This window comes from Glycine soja, chromosome 19 (assembly GCF_004193775.1).
Source record: "Glycine soja cultivar W05 chromosome 19, ASM419377v2, whole genome shotgun sequence".
Taxonomy (NCBI): Eukaryota; Viridiplantae; Streptophyta; class Magnoliopsida; order Fabales; family Fabaceae; genus Glycine; species Glycine soja.
Genome location: NC_041020.1, coordinates 39,821,452 through 39,845,379, shown reverse-complemented (window position 1 = coordinate 39,845,379; position 23,928 = coordinate 39,821,452). Strand labels below are relative to the sequence as shown.

General features: G+C 33.1%; 1 protein-coding gene and 1 pseudogene across 2 annotated transcripts; both read right to left on the bottom strand.

Moving 5' to 3' along the window:
- Positions 1-12,009: 12,009 nt before the first annotated feature.
- LOC114399072 (heat stress transcription factor B-3-like) lies at positions 12,010-14,786 on the bottom strand. Of its 2 annotated transcripts, none has more exons than XM_028361174.1 (2): positions 14,208-14,786; positions 12,010-12,819 (listed from the first exon to the last, which is right to left on the bottom strand). In XM_028361174.1, exons 1-2 carry the CDS (start codon positions 14,448-14,450, stop codon positions 12,361-12,363), a joined length of 702 nt encoding a protein of 233 aa, XP_028216975.1. In that variant the 5' UTR covers positions 14,451-14,786; the 3' UTR covers positions 12,010-12,360. The 2 variants fall into 2 exon arrangements, with proteins under 2 accessions (XP_028216975.1, XP_028216976.1); XM_028361175.1 differs by having other exon boundaries at positions 14,214-14,786.
- A 5,923-nt stretch (positions 14,787-20,709) lies between these two features.
- LOC114398824 lies at positions 20,710-22,944 on the bottom strand (annotated as a pseudogene).
- Positions 22,945-23,928: the final 984 nt, after the last annotated feature.

Genomic DNA, 23,928 nt, shown 5'->3' with positions numbered 1-23,928 from the left:
AACTTAGAAGACTTTGTTATAATAAATAAGATATTTTGAGTTAGAATTCAAGCGGTTTTAATGGATATATAATTCATATTCTCACTGTGTTTTTTTTATTATTGACATTGATTTATCATTAACAAAAATGAAGAATGAAACCTCATCCGATTTTTTTAGACACAAATTTAAGACTCGTTTAGAGTTCAACGTTTGGAGATAGATGTGTGAAGCTTAAAAAAATGTTTGAAGATAAGGAGGGAACAGTGTACTCATAATACAAACTCGCACTAAAGATCGACAAATTGGACTATATGTCTGTTTCTTCTTATCCAATCCCCTCCAACTTTTAATCATCACGGTATTATAACTAAAACAACCGACCAAACGTGATAAATTATTAAAAAGAGACTTATTTTTATTTTATTTTGCAGTTAGACAATTACTTCATGCATCCAACATTATTTTGTGCACCCAACAAATTATTGTAAATTCTGGAAATATCCCTACCAGATTCATAATTCGTAAGCTGACGATCCATGAAGATTCGAACTTGTGACTTTCATGTTATTGATACGATCCAATTGAGTTAATAGACCAATTATGTTATAAAATAATTAATGTTATTATATATAACACTAAAAATTTTAATGTATATTTAATGCACATATAATTTTACATAATAAATTTTTGATAATTAATATTAATCTAATAATTAATTTGTTGACATATATAAATTCTTATGAAACCTATGATTTTAAAATTTATATATATATAAAAATATATTATTAAATTAAAATTAATTGTAATAAGACCAAAAACTTATTACAATTAATTTTGATTTAACAATATTTTATATATATATATATATATATATATATATATATATATATATATATATAAATTTTAAATAAAAATCACAGGTTCACATATTCAAATCTTGGATTTTCATGGATTATGAATCGGTATGTTTACTAGCAGAGTTACCTTCAAAAAATTTACAATAATTTACTAGGTGCACAAAACAATTATATTCTTAATGCTACAAACCAATTAATGGTTCTCACTCTTGGTTGCACACCAAAGCTTGGTTATGGCTTAGGAATTTAGACAAAGACTTTGATTTACCATACCATACTTGGACCAGCAACATTAGAGCTGGACTCATGTATAGGGGGATATGGATCATTTTTTGTTGAGGGCTTACCCATCCTGTGCTAAGTTGCGAACAGCTTTGGTAATGTCAATATATATCAAGAGGACTGATATGTATTTAATTAACTGAGCAGGTTTGTGGACAGTAAGGTTGGCATGTTAATACGAAAGTACCTCTGCTACTAATTTTAATATTATATACTAGATACATAGTTCTGTGGATAAAAAAAACTATTTGTTAGGTATTCAAAAAAAAAAAAAACAAACGCCATACAGATATGAAAATCCCACCTTTCTTGTATTTTCTCCCCATTTCTTTGGTAAATTTAGAAACCGCATTAACTATCATTGTATGTTGGTTACAACCCCAGTTCATCATTTATTCATAAAAAGCTCTAAAAAAATAAAATAAAAGAGCTTTATTTTGACGAAGAAAACATTAAAAAAAAAAAGAGGCTTTTAGGTAAACTAATTTAAGAGTTTCTGCTTCCTTACTTTTATCCTAATTTCATCTCTATTCTTGCCCTCCTCTTCAGTATCTGTTTTCTGCCTCACTAATCTCCCTTAATCTCCTTAATCTAGCGCCTATGTACTGCTGATTTTTTTTTTCAGAAGAAATAAATTCAGTTTTTTCCCATATGTATTGTTGAAAATTACGCTAAATCTGCTGGAATGGGAGTGAGAATACCACCAAACAGAGGGGAGAGGGTGGAGGCAGCAAGGCCTTGGTGCATGAAGAGGAAGCTGGTATCAACGGAGTTTCAGGGGTTCTCCTTTGGGCAAGGAAGCAATCCCAGATTTGATTTATATCGAGTTAAATAAATCAATTTAATTCTACTTTAGATGTCATGAACCAGCAAATTCCAAACACCAAAGTTGTTGGGTGAAAGTACATGAATATATGGTTTAGAAGTCATGTCCTTCATGCGAAGACCCTTTGGACAAGAAGCATGGATAATGTGCTAGCCTACCCTTTAGCTAAAATTTAACTTTTATTTAAAAGAATGGGAGCAACAAAGATCAAATTCTTCTAGATCACATGGTCTTGGAGGCTTTAATATAAAGTTATAAATCAACTATCCCAAACACTTAAACTATTGGGTGAAAGCCCATGAATAGTATTATTCTAACCAGGGCAGTGAGGGCACCTAATGGAAGGTATGCCTTTCTGCCCCCCTGTGTGATTTGGGTCCTTCTTTTACTTGAAACCTATGTTAGAGATTCAAAGTGAAAGAACAAGTTTAAATTAAAAATAAACGAGAAAAATAGATCTATACCTTTCTCCAACATGATTACAATGTAACCTGAAAGGTATTAAAGCTTTTATCAATGCTGAAGTTTCCAATGTTGACTCAGAAACATCCAAGAATGAGTGAGGAAGAGATGTGATTGAATTACCTGGACATATACTAGTTTGATTTTCACAGTTGATTTGCAAAAGTCAATAGGTCTTATAGAATTTGTATAGAAACTGTGTGTCTTAGATCATCACACAAAACCTTTATTTATAACGAACTTATAACGAACAAATAGGATTAGTATTAATTACATAGGATCAATCTAATAATGAGAGTAATAGGGAATAAATCTCAATCGCTATGTAATACTAAATAAGAGAATATTATGTAATTTAATACTCTCCCTCAAGCTTAACATATATGTTATATAAATCGAGTTTGTTACAAATGTGGTCAACCCGATAGAAACTAAAGTTCCTTGGAGACGCGTCATGCGTCGTGCACCTTCACGTGCCAAGACCCTACTTGGGGCTGCGTGCGGTATTGTTTTTAGTTGGCTATACATGTGAACAGCGTGACAGTCTTCGATGATGACAATGGATATTGTTCACCCATGAAAAAAAACAAAAAGATCCACTGGTGATGCCTTTGTTGTATTTTGGGTAATTCAAATAAAGTCACATGGTGCTAGTAGCACCTGATAGCATCACAGATAGATATTAATTGATATAGTGCATTTCAGTTTATATACTATTTTTTTCTGTTTTGAGTTTGTTATAGGTGTAACAGAATTACACCTGGAGTCATAGAATATATACTTCAGAAAATGAGCTGTAACTGTAACCAATTCATTCATCAATAAAGATTCAGTTCCTCTCAATTCTTCTCAACCTTCTTCTCTCTGTTGGTGAGTGATGGATTCCAATTGAATCCAACAAATTGGTATCTAGAGCGAGTGAGATTCTGGGAAACACGAGAGCTGCGTGAGGTGCGTGTGATTCAAATCGGAAATTCGCATTGAATTAAAGATTGAAATCGAAGAAAATCACAATTGATTTTCTAGGGTCAGGGAAACACGAGAGAATTGTGAGGTTCATTTGAGTGAAGAACAGAGTGAGAAGATGAATGGAAACGGTGGATTTAACACTCACTTACCAGTGTTTGATGGTAAGAACTGGAGTCGTTGGTCAATACAGATGCGTGTGTTGTTCGGAGCACAAGATGTGCTCGAATTTGTGAATGACGGAGTTCCGGATTTGGCGGAAAATACGACGGAAGCGCAGAGGAATTTGCATCGCGAAAAGAAGAAGAAGGATCAGAAAGCCTTGTTCTATATTCACCAGTGTGTTGATGCAAAGATCTTTGAGAAGATTGAGGAATCGACGACGGCGAAAGCTGCTTGGGACACGCTTGTGCGTTGCTATGGTGGTAATGCAACTGTGAAGAAAGTCAAGCTTCAATCACTGAGGAAGCAGTATGAGAACCTGAATATGAAGCACAATGAGAAGGTAGCTGATTATGTGTCTCGCATAATTACTGTTACGAACGAAATGAAGACCTGTGGTGAGACAATTTCTGAGCAGATGATTGTTGAAAAGGTACTGCGTTCCTTAACTGCTCAATTTGATCATATAGTTGTTGCTATAGAACAGTCTAAGGACACTAGTACAATGAAGATTGATGAATTGCAAGGTAGTTTAGAAGCACTTGAATTAAGAGTAATTGAAAGAGGAAATGGAAAAGAAACAGATCAGGCTTTGCAAGCAGCATCTAAGGAAAATTGGCGTGAAATTAAGAAGAAACAGTGGTTAGATAAGAAGGCTAAACAGAATCCCAATAGTAGTGATAAGGATAAAGGAAAATCACTGGCTGATAAGGCAGAATCATCAAATAAAGGAGGTTATAACTCAAAGTTTAATAAGAAAAAGAACTTTGATAAAAGGAAAATACAGTGTTATAATTGTGACAGATTTGGTCACTTTGCTGATGAATGTTGGTCTGGTGCTGGTAAGTGGAAGAAACCAGAGAAAGGTACAGAGCAAGCTAATCTTGCTCAAGATAGTTCTGATACAGAACCTGTTATGTTAATGGTGACAACCAATGATGCAGGCGTAGTAGTAGATTGGTGGTATTTGGACACAGGTTGTTCTAACCATCTAACTGGGAATAGGCAGTGGTTGATTAACTATGATTCCAGCAAAGAAAGTAGAATCAGGTGTGCTGATGATGAGTACTTGGTTGCTGAAGGAATGGGAGATGTGCTGGTAGAATTGAAGGATGGTGGAACTGTCTTGATTGAAAATGTGTGGTATGTGCCTGGCATGAAGAGTAATTTGATGAGTGTAGGCCAATTATTGGAGAAAGGTTACTCAGTAACTATGAGAGATGCAGTGCTGCAGCTGTTTGATAATTCTGATAAACTGGTTTTGAAGTCAAAACTGAGCAGGAACAGGACTTTTAAATGCAATGTAAAAGATTCTGGTGTGAAAGTATTGAGTACAGTGACTGAATCACAGAGCTGGCTATGGCATAGGAGATTTGGACACTTGAATTTCAAGAGTCTAACTCAGTTGAGTGAGAAGGAGCTAGTGACAGGTATGCCAAAGATTGGTGTGTGTGACAAGACCTGTGATGTGTGCTTGAAAGGCAAGCAAACCAGATTGCCATTTGCTGATCAGTCACCTATGAGAGCAAGCTCTCCACTACATGCAGTGAATTCTGACATTTGTGGTCCTATTGAAGTGCCAACACTTGGAGGTAATAAATACTTTATTACTTTCATTGATGAGTTTACTAGAATGATATGGCTGTATGTCATCAAGCAGAAGAGTGAAGCATTAGAGGTGTTCAAGAAATTCAAAGCTGTGGCAGAAACACAGAGTGGCCAGAAATTAAAAATATTGAGAACAGATGGTGGAGGTGAATACACCTCAAAAGCATTTGAGGAATTTTGTGAAGCTCAAGGTGTTGTCCATGAGGTCACTCCCCCATACACACCACAACACAATGGACTTGCTGAAAGAAGGAATAGGACCTTGCTTGATATGGCAAGGAGCATGTTGAAACAAAAGAACATGCCTCATGAGTTTTGGGGTGAAGCTGTAACAACATCAGCTTACATTCTCAATAGGTGTCCTACAAAGAGCTTGAAGTTGAAGGTACCTATGGAGGTATGGAGTGGCAAGAAGCCCTCAGTGAGTCATCTAAGGGTGTTTGGATCTTTGTGTTACAATCATATACCAGACGTTAAGAGAACTAAGTTGCAAGACAAGAGTGAAGTCATGGTATTGATTGGATACCACTCAACTGGTGGTTACAAGTTGTACAATCCCAAGTTGAAGAAGACGTGTATTAGTAGAGATCTCTTGATCAAAGAAGATGAGTCATGGGACTGGGAGATAGGGGAAGTGAAATTCAAGGCTGCACCAGAAATCGATATATGCAGTGACAGTGAGAGTGATGATCACAGTGCTGCAGAAGTGAATAATGATGGTGTGAATGGTGTCGTAGCACCTAATGATGATGTGCCTGGTGATGTAGTACACGATGTGCCCGCTACTCCAGCAGTGAGACCACAGAGGCAGAAACAATTACCAAGGAGACTGCAAGATTGTGAGGTGCTGCCAGATAGTGCTGTGACTGACGAAGGTGACTTGATTCACTTCGCTCTCTTAGCAGATGCAGAGCCAGTCAACTTCACTGAAGCATTGGAGATTAGTGAGTGGAGAGCAGCAATGGAAGATGAGTTGAGATCAATTGAAAGGAACCATACTTGGGATCTTGTTCAATTGCCTAAGAACAAGAAACCAATAAGTGTAAAATGGGTATTCAAGTTGAAATTGGATCCTGAGGGCAGAATTGTGAAGCACAAGGCTAGGCTTGTGGCTAGAGGTTTCTTGCAGAAACAAGGAGTTGATTATACAGAGATCTTTGCACCAGTTGCACGGCACGAAACTGTGAGAGTGATTGTCTCTCTAGCAAGCAATAAGGGGTGGAGTTTGACACATCTTGATGTAAAATCTGCATTTTTGAATGGGGCACTAGAAGAAACTGTGTTTGTGACTCAACCTCCTGGCTTTGAGTTAGAAGGCAAGGAGGAAATGGTATACAAGTTGAACAAGGCGCTCTATGGGCTCAAACAAGCACCAAGAGCATGGAATAGGAGAATTGATGCATATCTTGCTCAACTTGGCTTCAAAAGGTGTGTGGTAGAACATGGAGTTTATGTCATGTTGAAGGAGGATAACAAGGTGTTAATGGTGTGCCTATACGTTGATGATTTACTAGTGACTGGTAATCATACAACAGAGATTGATAATTTCACTTCACTCATGATGAGTGAATTTGAAATGACTAACTTAGGGAAATTGTCATATTTCCTTGGGTTAGAATTCTTGTGGACTGAATATGGGATTGTCATGCATCAAAGGAAATATGCTGGTGAAACTCTGAAGAGATTTGGGATGGAGGATTGCAATGTTGCAATCACACCGGCAGAAACAAACCAGAAGCTTGAAGACAAGCCTGAGGAAGAAGGTGTTGATCCAACTGGTTACAAACAGTTGGTAGGCTCACTGCGATACCTCTGCAATAGCAGACCAGATATCTGTTATGCCGTAGGCGTGCTGAGTAAATTCATGAATAGGCCAAAGAAATCTCATTTCTTGGCTGCCAAGAGGGTTCTAAGGTATGTGAAGGGAACTATGCAGTATGGTGTGATGTTTCCAAGTAGTGTTGATGGTGCTGAGATGAAATTGATTGGTTACTCAGATGCTGATTGGTGTGGGGACAGGACAGATAGGAGAAGCACATCTGGTTACTTGTTCAAATTTGGTGGAGCTGCTGTGTCTTGGAGCTCAAAGAAACAACCAGTTACTGCTCTCTCAAGCTGTGAGGCAGAGTATATATCTGGTTCCTTTGCTGCTTGTCAAGCAATTTGGTTGAAATCACTGCTTGATGAGTTGAAATGTGAAGTACAGATGCCACTGTCATTACTGATAGATAATAAATCAGCAATTAGTCTTGCTAAAAACCCAGTCTCACATGGGCGTAGCAAGCACATCGAAACAAGGTTTCATTTCATCAGAGAACAAGTGAATAATGGAGTTCTGAAATTGATTTACTGTCCCACTGAAGATCAGTTAGCAGACCTGCTAACCAAGGCTGTTAAACCAGACAGATTCATAAAGCTAAGGGAAGAGATTGGAGTCATTTGTTTTGAAGATTTGAATTAAGGGGAAGTGTTGTATTTTGGGTAATTCAAATAAAGTCACATGGTGCTAGTAGCACCTGATAGCATCACAGATAGATATTAATTGATATAGTGCATTTCAGTTTATATACTATTTTTTTCTGTTTTGAGTTTGTTATAGGTGTAACAGAATTACACCTGGAGTCATAGAATATATACTTCAGAAAATGAGCTGTAACTGTAACCAATTCATTCATCAATAAAGATTCAGTTCCTCTCAATTCTTCTCAACCTTCTTCTCTCTGTTGGTGAGTGATGGATTCCAATTGAATCCAACAGCCTTGGGGCGGAGGGAGAGAAGATCAGTATGATGCTAGCTAGAAAGAGATGAAGCATGATGGTGCGGTCAGCCAAACAGCAGCAAAACAGAACCAAACAAAGGCTTTCTTTTGCATAGAAAAACTCGTTTTTCAGTTTTGTTGCATGGAGTTTGTTGTTGACACAAGCTAAAATAGTCTTGTACGTTATTGACACATTAGGATTAGAGGGCTCTTGCATGAATCGTGAGTATGATAGAGATGTAAAATAATTCATGATTCTTTACCTGATACCTTAACCTTTTAGGAGAGTTGGTTATTGACGGTTTTGATATCTTGAATAATGTCAAACGTATCTTGTCATTGAAGCGGACAGAACATTTGCTTATGCATGTGAATGCATTGCATCCAGGCACAATTTTACAGTGCATATAGTAATTCATCTTTTGTTTACTGCAGTTACCATATAATGAAGATTTTTCCCTAGCAGATGTTTTTGGACTTCTTGAACGAAACAGGTAAATACAAGGGCCCTGTTTGTTTATTTCCATGCTCTTGTTAAGCAGAGTGACTAAATTCTACCTAAATATCTTTTACAGAAATAGATTAGGGATTGCAGAGTACAGCATCAGCCAATCAACTCTCGAGACAATATCTAATCATTTTGCAGCTAATCCATGAAGTGTATCAAAATGATGACATTCTTTCACTTCCCCGGCTAGAATTAAAGACGACCTTCGGCGAGATTCTAAGGCCATGTATATTGTACAATCGATAATTATAATGCCATTAATTGTAAATAGATTTACCCTTAATCAATCTAACTGCTCTAGAAACTTCAGCTTTGTTGAGGATAATCCATATTAGGATTATCTTCAATTTATTTTGTTTTTTTCCAACACCCAATGGTTGAAAATAGGGAGAGTTCGGCAGAGTCATTTTCATCTTCCCTTGCTGAGATAGTTCTCCTTGCTTGTTGCGAAGCACAATGCAGCCATCTACTGTTCCTGCCAGAGTACTGAAAAAATGTGCTCCAATCATAGATGCACTTCTTAATTCTTAGGCAGATTATTATTAAAATCATCAACTCTACATTGCTATTGCTATTGCACACCAAGAAAACATTAACAACTTAGATATTGAGCAGATACAAAGTCGTCTAAGATGTAAGCTTTCTGGTCAGAAGTTTGGATAGAGTTATAAGATTTAATACAAGTTGGAGCAATGGGAAGCAAAATCTTAGTGAAAACATGAAGTAACTCAATTGCTTCAACGATGGGCACTGTTCCCACGTATGTTTTAGAAGGCCTTTCAACGGAGAATTGTTTATCTCTGTTTGTCAGGAAGGTGAAGAAATAAAATATCCAAATCTAGCGGATATGTGAAAAAAAATTGTGAAAAAGTGCCGAGGAGTTCCACTAGCAGTGCGAACTTTAGGATGTTCTCCGTTCTCAAATTTTGATTTAGAAAGGTGGGACCTAAAACAAAAGGAAAATGACAATTTACTTGCCCTTCAGTTGAGCTATGATCAAATGCCATCCTATTCAAGGCAATGTTTTGCATGCTTTTCCCTTTTTCCTAAAGATTATGGTTTTTCTGTTAATTGTTTTGTTTATTTTTGGGGATCACTTGGATTACTTCGGTCTCCTACTGGAAGTCAAAAGCTAGAGAATATTGCAAGACAATATATACATGAATTACATTCAAGATCATTTCTTGAAGATTTTGAGGACTTTGGCCACCTTTATTATTTCAAACTACATGATTTGGTACATGACCTTGCCCTGTATGTTTCGAAAGAGGATCATCTAGTTGTAAACTCCCATACTTGCAATATACCAGAGCAAGTAAGGCATTTATCATTTGTTGAAAATGATTCACTTTGCCATGCTTTGTTCCGCAAGTCCTGATATGTGAGAACTATATTATTTCCCATCCATGAAATGGGTGTTGATAGTGAATCTCTTTTGGACACATGGATGACAAGATACAAATACTTACGGGTTTTATATTTAAGTGACTCCTCTTTTGAGACTCTACCTAATTCAATTGCTAAATTGGAGCATCTGCGAGTTCTTAGTCTTGAAAATAACTACAAAATAAGAAGCCTTACTTATTCTATATGCAAACTCCAAAATTTGAAATTTTTGAATTTCAGAGGACGTATGGAGCTTGAAACATTGCTTAAGGGATTGGGGATGTTAATCAGCCTTCGAAAATTGTATATAACCATAAAACAATCTATTCTGTCAGAGGATGAATTTTCAAGCCTAAGCAATCTCCAAACTTTGATTTTTGAATGTTGTGACAACTTGAAGTTTTTGTTCAGATGGACAGAACTCACTTCCCTTGAAGTTTTGCTCATTGAATCATGCGGGAGGCTGGAGTCCATACCTCTTCATATTCTCCCTAAGCTGGAGGTTTTGTATGTGATACGTTGCCAGATGCTAAATCTGTCATTGTACTGTGCAAGCACAATCCAACGATTGAGGATGAAATTTCTGCATATTGAGCATTGTGCAGGGCAAGAGACAGTGCCTCAATGGATTCAAGGAGCCGCTGACACTATGCAGACATTATTAATTTTAAATTGTGATAGTCTTAAGATGCTTCCAGAGTGGCTGACAACAATGACTCATCTTAAGATGCTTCATATTGTAAACTGTCCTCAACTGTTGAATCTCTCAAGTGACAAGCATCGCCTCAGTACCCTTGAAGATTTGAGCATAGATGGTTGTATGAATTGTGTCAGAAATGTGAGCCACAATCTGGTGAGTATTGGTCCTTCATCGCTCACATCAAATGCCTTTCTATTGGAAAAACAAAAGAATTAGGACGACTACAGTCTCAAATAATATCACAACTGAAGTTGAGATCGCGCAATTAGTAAAACTAAAATGTTGCACACCATGGAGACCGCAATTAAAATTCTGATCTTGTATGAAATATTTTTTTGGTTGCTAAACTGTTCAATTCATTCAGAAAATGTTTGATATGGAGCAGCAAGAGAATTAAGGCTGCAATGCAGCGTATGTAAAGACATTCTCTTGAGACATTAAGATTTGTGATGTACATCAGTCTATTTTGTGGTGTGTGATTTTACTTTTATGTTTTATGTAGTTTTTGGTGTAGTTTCACTGTTTCAAACTGAGGTTGGATGACTGTACCTTCTGGACTTTATACTGCAAACTATCCACTACTTTGAGCTAGATCTATTTCCTTTTCATCGTTCCATTTTTTATATTTGGTCTAAATCGTGTCCATTTGATTTGTAAATCTCACCCCACAACATCTTTTATTCTTCTTAACTGGTTTTTCTACTGTGCCTTGTAATCTCCTTTGCGCTGCTTTGGTTTGTTGTTAACATCATGTTCTGTCCAAACTACATAAATAAAAACTGAGTTCTATTTTTTTTAATTCTTTTTTATCAACAATAATAAAAAATAAGAAAATATAATAACTCACACACCTTACTCTATCAATGAATGTGTATTTACATATGCGTTTTGTAAAATTGATTTTAAATAAACATGATTTTGTTATAAACGTGACTTTTATTAAAATATTATATATTAGAAAATTGATTTTGTGACACATAGTTGTTTCAAAACTTGGAACCAATATTGATTTTGAGTATATAATTACCAAAATGAACTTAGTATCCATGTATACTTTTATATTCTATTGTAATTGTTTATATATGTAGACATATATAATTTAAAATTAAATAGCTTGATTTTTCTTTAAAAATAGAAACTTGGAAAATAAATTAACATAAAAATCAAATACTGAGTAGATAAGAAAAAAAAAGATAAAAATATGAGAATCTCCATAAAATAGAGGCATAAGGATTAAAATATAAAAAAATGTTTGTATAGGACTAAATTTAGAATTTTTAGGCATATGATTTAAAACAAATAAATGATGTAAATATAGTGACAAAAGATTAATTAAACCATTTTTATTACACTTTTTATTTTTATCTTTTAAAATAAAAATTATTTTCAATTTTATATATGAAATCCATAAATATTTGTAGAACTCATTATTTATTAAATAATTTAAAAATTACATATATATTTGAATACAGACAAAGGAATTAGAAGAAAAAAAATCTGTAAGCCTCCCATAAGTAGTTTCTGGATCTGTCCATGCATGTGAACTACTGTTTACTTCATGTTACTTAATTTGTCACATTACAAAACAATAAACTAACTAATTAACGGCACTTGAGCCTATTTTAATTATTTTTGATTACGTGTTATCGTTCTAAACCACATTACATAACTACAGCATATGCTTGAGGGGTGTCTTAATTAGTTTCTTGATGCACCCAATATGATAGCCAAAATAACTACAACACTGGGCGAAAATACTCTTTGCAAGCCTAGCAAGCTAATTAATCAAATATTTGATTATTACTCTTCAGTATCTATACCCAATACTTTTAAAAAGCCTCTATGTATGATATCATATCTAGCTATTTGCATGACTGAGACAACATAATGCTTGTGCTTTCACTCATCTCAGCCCTATTCCTCTTCATCTCCCTCCCTCCTTGAACCTCTAATCTCACTCCAAACAACATTGGCCTTTCATCCTTTTTCTCCTCCTTTGCATGTGATGAATATGTGGCAACCAAATCAAGCAGTTCCTTGCACTTCCTTTTCATGCTTGTGAGCTCAGAGTTCAGCACCCCATTCTCCTTCTTGAGTCGCTTGTTTTCATCCACAAGAGTAGTGTAACCAAAAGATGATGAGGTTGATGAGGACCTTTGATCCTCATCAGAGTCTTGGGGTGTGCCTTGGTTTGGTGCATTAGGTTGTTGCTTGCTGCTCCAAGCTTTCCTTCGCCGAATCTCATGTAGAAGTTCTCTTTCACCTTTCTTGAACTTGTCATTGAAAAACTCCCATCTGCTTGTTGCAACTTTACGAAAGCCCTAAACATGTGTGCAAGATAGATATACATCAAATGCTTTGTCAGTTTTGGTGTCAAAATAATGTTAATATATATGGACCAAAATCCAAATCAGAGATGTGTGGAAGAAGCCCTAATAATCTGTGCACCAATGGAAGTAGCAAGGTCTAAAATCATACAGTGAATTTAATTTGCAGATACAAACTTACGGTGATGCTTTGTTCATATAATAAAAAAATAAAAGAGAAATTAAAGATAATTTTATAAATAGATTAATATGATCAAGGAAGTAGTTATAACTAATAACTCAAATGGTCATATTTGGCCTTTTCATTCTTAAGAAAAATATCTATATTTTTTAACCTATATTTTTTCTCATTAAATAGATAGATAAAGTATGCAAGATAAATATCTGTGAATAAAGTCTAAACAATTATATTGATTTTTGTATGTGTTTTTTATCAAATTTAGTTAATAGAAAAAAAATGTTAAGCTAGTCATGCACGACTCCACGCCCACTAATGTTGATTTTTGTCTGCGTAATGTTAATTGGATGAGCAGGTATGAAATTCATTACCATGGATCGGCTTTGACCAAACATCTTATCAATACACATACCGCGGGAAAAGATGTAAGTGGGTAACTATAAAAACATTCATAGCAGTATTTTTATAATGTCTTAATCTAGAATTTTTGATTCAGTCTTTTCTAGGAGACTTCACAGTTCACACGCAATTACAGCCATATGTACATCGAAAAATTATATTTTTTTATTTTTTTTAAAATTTTACATTCTTTTCTTTTTTACCTTTTCTTAATTGTAAAAAAATATATCATAAAAATGTTATAGGAATGGAATTACTACCTGAAAGGTTGAAATCCTGTGTTGATTGTTGTCGACAAACATAAAATATATTTTCTATATATCTTCTGGTTCCGTCGTTTCTTAAATGAGAAACTTAACATCAAGCTCTTCCTTCATTTCTAATAATTAAAGAAGAAAACTATAAACTAATTAAAGCCTATTCTAGGTCAAACGAATATTGTTAACCTGTTCCATCAACAAGAACTCAAGAAAACTATTTTTTTTTCTCAATAAAACTTACTAGCCAAAAATGTTATTTGGAAGGTTCAATTCTCTTAAAGCAAGAAACAAATATTTAAAGTGATCAGAAATTCAATTGTATTTACCATTAATTTGACTTAAAAATTTCATAAATAAAATTCTTTTTAAATTAAAGATCGATCAAATATATATTTTCGTCATCGATCCCACTGTACACAACTTTTTGTTTAATAGAAGTTAAATCCTTAATATAAGTTCAAGTTGCTAAAACAATAACACTAGGCAGAATATCACCATGCAATCATATGCTTATAATTATAGAGTGCAATATAATTCATACTCACACGTACATAAGTATTGAGCTGGCGTACAAAGCTAGAGAAGTTGCTGTGCTTGAAGAGTGTTGGGAGGAGATCCCGAGCAAACTCCGGCGGCTGCCACACCACGAACGCCGTCCCTTTGGCATTCCACGAAATGACGTCGTCGGTGGCCGGATCCTCCACAAGCATATAAGTCTTCAACAAAAACGGCGGTGGAGTGCACTTCCTTCCACATTCCAACAACCCCTTATTGCTTGTTCCTTCCATTTTTTTATTTTTATATTTTTGCTATGTTTTTCTTTGGTATCTTCTTTATTTGTATAAAAAGAAATTGGTTTTTGAAGAAGAAGAGGAAGAAGAGAATGATCAATAAGGTTGATGAGAGAAGAGAAGAAGGGCAGTTAAGAACTCCCAACCCCAACAATAGAAACCCAACACGACTCCACAGTTCATGAGAATTGCAAGAGCTTTAATATTTTCCTCCTTTCTCTTCCTAGCTTTCTCTCTATGAATAAATAGTTGAAACGTACGCACTAAGCCTATCCGTTTTACTTTATAGAGACATATTTGAGGCTTCATGGCATGCATATTCTTTTACCATATAGTTAAAAAAAAATGCACAACCATATGACACTTACACCCAATAATATCCTTTTTTAAAATGTCATAAACCAACTTGACTAACTTGATTAAAATATTGAGAGAAACACCACCCCATTATAAAAGGCGTTGTTAAAATTAAAAATTTGAATGGTGGAGAAGATGAACTTTGCACGTGGGAGTGTTTGGTGGGATTGTCTATAAGTAACATTTTTTTCTACGAAAATAAAGTTAGTTTAAGCCATTTAGGTGTGCTGATACTTTCTACATTATATAAATAAATATATTTTGTTTCATTATGTATCTTTCGTGCAAATTCCTCCATCCAAGGCTTTTCACTGGCAGGTTGGGTACTTGGCTTTGATTTCTTCATCCAATGTGATCTAATGCTTTGAGGGTTTTCCATGAAAGGAAGCGACTTCGTTTGACTTTGTGTGCTATTTTAGATGCAAAATTTCTTCCATTCAAATACGACTGTTCTGTCCTTGTACAAAGCCAACCGCGTGCAGAAAAAAAAATGATATTGACTATGACATGGCAAAAAATTAATTTAATTAATTAGAATTAGGTGACGTCTTTTTTGCTTTGATAGAAAAACACCAAGGCACAAGATTTACATCTTCATGCTTTCTGTCCCTCTCCCTAGATCACTTTATACCATACATAAACCTACAAAATTGCGTGCTGTGGGAACTTTAATTTTGTGACTTACTAGTCACCTACGCAAGTATTTAATTAGTTTATGAGTTTAATTTTCAGGTGATGTGAACTAAAGATTTTTATATAGCCAGTTAATTAGAAATTATTTTAGATATTACTTGAAAAATAATTATTTTAGACAACTTTAAAAATAATTATTACAAGACCTATTCATTTTATCATACATGGAAAAAATAACTTTTTCATTATCAGTATATTTAAATTAAATTCTTATTTTATTTATAAAAATAAGGTACTAAGTGTATATTCGGTTTAGTTTTAGAAACAAGTTTCTCAGAACTAAAAAATAAGAAGGAAATATTAAATCTCAAATGAACTAATTGGTGAAATTTAAACACTGATGATCTAAATTTATTTTTATCGGTGAAATTAAAAGGGCATGTAGCAAAGTATAAAGACAAGGACTAATTGAACTAATAGTCTAATACACCCCTTTTTAACAACGATTTTTATAATTAGTTTAAATTTAGCATAACTGATTTTAATAAACAATTTTAGAAGTTAATTTATGCTTCAATATGTGAAAACAATTATTTTTAGCAATTAATTTATTTAGATAATAGAATAAAATTATCTTGATATTATGATAACAATATTTTGATAATAATGTTACACACTTATTCTTAAAAAAAATGCTTATCTCAACATCACATCCTTTTCAAGTGAAAAATCCGAAGGCCATGGTTACTATTGAATAGTCCTCCTTTTTGTCGCAATTGGTTTGGCCACGGGCCATTAAGTAGCAAACAAAACTAGAGTGAAGCTTTAACGAATAGGTTAATTGATGAAAGGAGGCAACCCCTGGAAAAAAAAAAAAAAAAACAGAAATCAAATCAAAGATCGCAATGATAAGAAATACTATTCATTTTTTACAACCACTTTTTCAGTTTTCCACCCTTCTCTCATACTTTTTTTCTTCTTTATATAATTATATATCTATATGAACTTTGTTGTTATCTTATTTAGTTAGGAAACTAAGATATATTAATACGACAGAGCATCGATCTGTTTATGAGCTAGCGAAGTCAATTTTTGTACCTCGAAAAATTAATGTCTAGTTCTTGGCCAATGATACTCTAACAACAAAAAAAGAAACTAGTTTATGAGGTAAACTAATATTTCCATTTATATATCCATGAAGGAAAGGGCGGAGGGGTTATATATATATATATGACTAAGGTATTAAATAGTAGTTAGTACCAAACAAGAGACATAGTACCATATATGGGACAAAAAAAAATGTCGATATGAAAGAAAATATATATTACAACTCTACAATTAATGACACTTTTAACAAGATTTACTTTTAAAAAGTCAAAATCTTCGTTCGCCGGAAGAAATTAAATTCTGAAATTATTGATAATTCATCATGTAAAATGTAATTAGTCCTGGCCAGAGAAGTAAACTTTATTTGCAAGGTAAAGAATTCGAATTCTAGAACTTTTATCCTAGAGGATTTTACCTAAAACTTTTATCCTAGAAGATTATACCTAACCACTATCCTCAGTTCTTGGATTAATCTCACTTTTACCTGTGTAAGACTCTCTTATTAACGATTGTGAATTTAATTAAAATGCACGAATAGTGTAAAAAGATTATACATTCACCCAACATGATTGTTATGTATGATAAAATAAAATTAATAAATTTTATAAAAAAATTAAAAGTTAAATTTGAAATAATTTATAGTTGGTTAACAATAAAATTAAAAATATTTATACTGTCTGCATTTTAAAATTAAACTCGTAAATTGTGAATATAATATGAGTTTTTATTTGCTGGATTTTATCTATCTAATGTAAATTTAAAGAAGGTAAACCCTATAGTTTGTGTTGTTTCTTGACTGCGAACATTAATTGCCTTTTCTTCACCCTCATTAATTTTGGTTCTTGCATTAATTAAATGTCTGAATGTTCATTTGATCATTAATTATGTTTGATTTCAAGAGTCCATCTCATAAATTACTGTAATTCTCTAGGAATTTCCATACACAGTGTACGTTAAAAATCAGGTCAGGATGTTGTAAGATCTCTTTACATTATACTAAAAGTATTTTTTTTAATATAAATAAAAAAACATAAGCAGTTTGAAATGAATTAAAAATAAGCCAAAAAAACTTATTTCAAAATATATGCAGTAAATATTTAAGACAAAATAATTGTATGAAGTATAAAATTATAAAAAAAAATTAAAGGCGAGGTTTAAGAATTTAAAATGTTAATCTAAATGAAAATTTTTCACATAAAAAATCTTTGCATAAAAGAAAATCTTGAAATAAATAATAATTTGAGAATTTAAAATAAAATATAGAATAGGTATTAAATAATTATAAACAAATATTTTTATCTTTAAAAATCAAAATTTAAATATATAATATAAAGATTTCATGTTTTGGTATTCATTATTTTAAAATGGAGGTTAACACTTAAAAATATTAAGTTTATAAATTAATAGGATCAAATAACCGAAAGGAGTGATCATTGACTTGCATTCATTGCAAGTCACTCTTTAATTTGAAATGAAAATGATGTCAGATGCAAATAAATGTCTTTACTTACCACTGAGCTAAAATCTTTGCATAAAAGAAAATCTTGAAATAAATAATAATTTGAGAATTTAAAATAAAATATAGAATAGGTATTAAATAATTATAAACAAATATTTTTATCTTTAAAAATCAAAATTTAAATATATAATATAAAGATTTCATGTTTTGGTATTCATTATTTTAAAATGGAGGTTAACACTTAAAAATATTAAGTTTATAAATTAATAGGATCAAATAACCGAAAGGAGTGATCATTGACTTGCATTCATTGCAAGTCACTCTTTAATTTGAAATGAAAATGATGTCAGATGCAAATAAATGTCTTTACTTACCACTGAGCTAAAATCTTTGCATAAAAGAAAATCTTGAAATAAATAATAATTTGAGAATTTAAAATAAAATATAGAATAGGTATTAAATAATTATAAACAAATATTTTTATCTTTAAAAATCAAAATTTAAATATATAATATAAAGATTTCATGTTTTGGTATTCATTATTTTAAAATGGAGGTTAACACTTAAAAATATTAAGTTTATAAATTAATAGGATCAAATAACCGAAAGGAGTGATCATTGACTTGCATTCATTGCAAGTCACTCTTTAATTTGAAATGAAAATGATGTCAGATGCAAATAAATGTCTTTACTTACCACTGAGCTGTCCTCATGCTAAGAAAATAGTGATGACTTTCGTTTGCATGATTCATTTCCACCTAGCACCCATGTCCTAAGCTCCTGTTCGGTAACAACTTTTATATGAGAAATGGGATAAAAAAGTAATGCATCGAAAGGTTTTCAATTAACCTATTTTTATAATAGCCAAAAGATTAATAAGTCGACTCGAGTATAAGTCAGGTCACATGTTAATGGCTTTGAATCTTCACTCGTTTCTTTAGGGTAAAAAAACATATAAGTACTTAGGTAGATATTAAGTTTAGAAGTAATTAATTTTTATCACAAGTGAAACCTAAAATACATTTTAAAATATTTTTTTTACTTTAAATGTAATCGATTTTTTTACCATCAACAAGATCTTTTTTTTACTTTATAAATATTAATAACAAATATTTTTTTGTTAATGAGTCTAAAGCATAAGTTTTAATTGCTTTATCCTACCTTGATTTTGATATATGTTTCCCAGGCTTATTAATTAAATTATTTTAACAAAAAATTTTTATTTTTTTTCTAAGATCACATATATTTATTACGAAAAATAATTATATTCAAATAAAAAATATTCATAATATGATCATTAACCAAGTGATCTTAATAACTTAAAGAAGGAACCAAGTGATCTTAATAACTTAAGAAGGAATTGAGCTATTTTAAAATTATTTTGCACTCAACCTTTAATCCCAATGAAATTTGATTATATTCAATTGTAGAAAAAGTGAGTTGTTTTATCCAAACCCTACAAAATAAGCAAATAAATGCACTTAAAGAGTATAAGTTAGAAGAGAATGCACCAATATTTTACTATTCGGTCTTTGAGTAGCAACTTAAGATTTTTTACTAAGTTCACAAGTTACAGAAGCTAATTATGTCACCACCTATGATGACTCTTCAAATGGACACTCCCTTGAACTTTCAATCTAGTCCCTGGAGATCACACACCATAGTGAATCTGACAAAAAAAAATAAGATAATTATGTCACCACATGTGACAATCCCTCGAATGGACTCCCTCCCCTTCCCCTCAGATATAACCCTTAAGCTCTAAATCTTTGATTTACAATATGCTAACATTCACTTTCCATAGTTGGGAATAATATCTCAATTAAGCACTAACACTTTCTCTTTCTCAACTAGGAAAGCATCAATGATTCAAGCTGTAGGAACCTTTTTTTTTTGTCTTTGCAACGGATATTCCTTAGCCCACTAGACTAAAGATTAATCCTACTTGCAGTGCTGTAATTGCCGCTAGCCTGAAGGATTTCAGGGATCGAACACAAGATTTTCTACTAAATAGATCGTTCCCACAACGTATGAGCGCAGGATGCCTAACCACTATGCCAACCCATCGGGTTCGAAGCTATAGGCATGCACCTAGCTCTCCTCTAACTGTTCTGTTTATGCTTGGATTTTTTCTACTGTTCTTATGCATTTATCTATTAAGGAATGTTTCTTATTTATAGTGAATTGTATTTCTGAAAGACATGAAAATTTTATCCTTAATGTCATTTTTGTTTTTTGGGACCAAGTATTAGTACTTTGCAATTTAATACGCTAAAGTTAAAGGCTTCTCTATTAGAAACTATAAGGTAGATAGATTATGCTACAAGACTTTTTATTCAGCGCGCTATTCAACGAATTGAATATAACAATTTCCACATTTTACATAAGCAACTTTACAGATAAAATGGAAGACTCAAGGATACGTAAGTATATATGTAACTAAGGAATGGAAGACAAAGCATGAAGTTATTAGGAAAAGTGAAAATCAAGAAATTGGAGAGTAAGGACCCTCTTGAGCTTACAAGGGATGCAGAGATTGACGTTGCTTCGAAGAGATATATCTGTTCTTCAATCAGGGTCTTCTGAGTAAAATGTTTAGGATAGTTCTTTTGGTGTGTAATAATGGTGAAACTCTCTGATTGTACTTAAGAACCAAGAAAAACGGGAATCTATAACATATCATGAAGCAAATCAGAACTCCTAAGTCCCACCATTTCGAATTCCAAACATATTGTTAAGTATCTCTTCACCCTTTATCTTGGTATCCCCAGGCACCTCTGGTTCAAATTCAAGACCAATCAGGTCATTCTTGAACTGACCCTGTGTTTCACAGTAAAAGAGCATAGTCTAAATATATAAACAATGCATAGGCCAATTATTCTAGTGGGTTTACTATTTGGAAATGGTAGTTGTAGCTGATTTATTTTTTAAAAAAAACAGTATAATTATTGAATAAAATAATCCTATTTAGTGAAACAATCAATTATTTTAATAATGGCATCCATACAATCACTAATGACATTTTGTACCTGTATTGACCATGTAGTGTAGCTGATATAGGACATAGGATAGCGCCAAAAGAATTTTGGAAGGTCTGCTAGACTTCTGAATATATTAGATGGCACCATCATGAATACCTGTGTGCACAACTTTATGTCATAAGGTAAATAAGACTTCAAATTCATGATAATAAGGAGGATGATCTTTGAATATGCTCACAATTGCACCAGTTGCAGTTCCCATTTGCTACCAATAGGTCAGGTGCAAGTGCTGCAAAGAATAATGTGCAGCCTTCTGTGACAGCAATGAGGCAAAATATACTCATGCAAAAATAGCAGTATCGAGACCAGACTGGGTGAAAGTTCACCATGTGGTAAAGTATTGTTCCTGAAGAGAGGGAAATTGCAAGAACAAAAGGGAGAGATCAGAGGAAATGTGACAGCACAAACATGGCCTCGCCGTAATGATTCCAAACCTTTCACGTTTGAAGACCTGGTTTTTAAGGGTCATGAAAAGAGTGAGCTATATTTTATTTATTTATTTAACTTAATCTTACAGAACCAAAATTGAGATATATGCTATCTTAAGTGCTTTGAGTACCTTTAATTCCTCATGGTAAAAGGGTACGCCGCCTAAACATATGTAGATCATTAAGCCAACGAGGAATCCATCACACTTGCCTCTAGTTAAGATTGCTTCAGTACTTGTTCCTATGTTGAAAAGATGGAAACCAGCCCTAACTGATATCAAGATATAGAATACAATCCTTAAACAATAGTAACCAATGTCTCTGGTCATATTTAGGATTGATCTATTTGTCAATGTGCATAGCTGCTTCAGCCTGCTGGTATCATATATCTTCCCAACTAAAGGTTCTTCCTGCAACATAGTAACATATGTGCCTTCAATCAGCATAGTTACTTGAGTGAATTGTACTGAAGGAAACAAAGACCAAAAGAAAAGAAAAAAGGGTAAAAGTAAAATATGGCCAATATTGTAATTGTCATTTCCAGCTTTTGCTATGTGCCTAAAAGTCATAAACAGGGAACAGGACCAACAAAAAAGCGAGAAAGTTTAATATGTGGCCTTATACAAATTTATCTTACACTTCGTTTGATTTCTCTGATTTTTTTTCCTTGCATTTTCTGAATGAATGGAATTCCTGTAGTACTTTATGAGTTCTGATTTAATCACTTCTCTTGTCATATTCATTAGAGAATTCCATGAAGATGAGGCTTCCTAAACACAAAATTCACCAGCAATATATACAAGCAACAAGAAGCCACAAAATCATGTTGAAGAAAACATGAAAATATTGAAACATATTATTGCATGAGTTTTATATATTACTGACACTAACATTTTTGGACTGTATTAAGGCTGCAACACCATTGAACTCTGAGCTAACACAACCAAGGAAATGCTCAGGAGGACTTTTTCTTGTTGGACAAGGGAACCCTGCATCTGCAAAGAACTGAACAGGAAGAAGAGAATTTAGACTTCATAAAATAGTTATTCTTTTTTTCCTTCTCAAGTGGTGAAATTCAAAGAACTTTCTCTACCTTTACAGTCATAGTTGCTTCTCCAAAATATACAGCTTCACCTCCTGAAAGGAGGACCAGATCGTCAAAAAGGTTGAAAACTTCACCTCTTGGCTGGTGAATGCAGCATATAACTATTCTTCCATCATGTGCTATGTTTTAACAGAGAAGAAATCACATAGAAAGCAGCTGCACTACCCAACCCACTAGTGGGTTCATCCAGAAACATCACATGAGGTTGAGTTATGATCTCAATGCCTATGCTAAGCCTTCTTTTCTCTCCACTACTTATGCCTCTCAAATGCCAATTCCCAAGTCTGCTATCTGTACTATCTTGCAGACCCATTTCAGCTAGTATCTTGGTTACCACCTTGTCAATCTCATTTTTAGTCATATGTTGATGGATTGGCAAGTGCACCAATGCGTCCCAAGTAGTAAAGTTAAAATGGAAGTCTGAGTATCGTATCCACAAGGACTTTGTTTTTACTTATGTAGATGAATATTTGATTAAGAAAAAAATTTGGAAAGGTTATAGAAAAACAGTAATTTAAATTGACAGAAAATTAAGTCAAATAAGAAAAAGAATTAAACATGAATTAATTAAGGACAAAAAAGATGAGAAAATCCAATATTATTGTAGAAGGAAATTTAAAAGTTGAGAATATTGAGAATTTAGCCTATCAGAGCTACTCTTTTATGTAATGTTGATGAATTTATGTAATGTAGAAAGAACCTAATTTATCTATTTTTTCTCTCAAATCCCTTTCCAAAACTAAAATATTAAATTGTACTAAGAATAGAGATGTATAACAGGCTAAATAAATATCAACCTATCCCTAGTGATGACTTTATTTAGATACCATTTCCCTAGAAAATAACGTTTCCCAACACTATCCTAAAACTTACCATGTAAATGGGTGATCAAGCCACAAGCAATAATATTGAGCACATGAAAAAATAATGCAAATGTAATATTCATAAAAAGATAGGAAGAAAAATTACATCAAGAGTAGTTGGTTGTCAAGTTTCCAACAAATGGAGTTTAACATCTCATTGTCATGGAGACTTTACCATTGCAAGATGAGAATATTTAATAAAGGAGGAAAAGATAAGAAAGAGGATGGATGGAAGGAATGGCTCCCAATCCTTGCTTCTCCTTCTTCTAGCATTTGTCTTTTATAAAGAATTGTATTATCTTGAAATTTCTATGTGTCTTTTATTTTTTTTCTCTTCTTTTATAGGTGCAGTTATTGAGTTTCTTGCACTAATCATATTTTCTTAATTATTATGAACCAGAATCGTATTTATGCATAGGATCTAGTTATTACAATTGATAAAACTTAGATGCAGTTTCTTATGAGTTTTTGGTGATGCACTC

Coding starts and splice junctions, on each gene's coding strand:
- LOC114399072 (XM_028361174.1), bottom strand. CDS start 14,450: ATGGAAGGAACAAGCAATAAGGGGTTGTTGGAATGTGGAAGGAAGTGC. Junction 12,820..14,207: donor AGCTCAATACTTATGTACGT/GTGAGTATGAAT, acceptor ACACATGTTTAG/GGCTTTCGTAAAGTTGCAAC.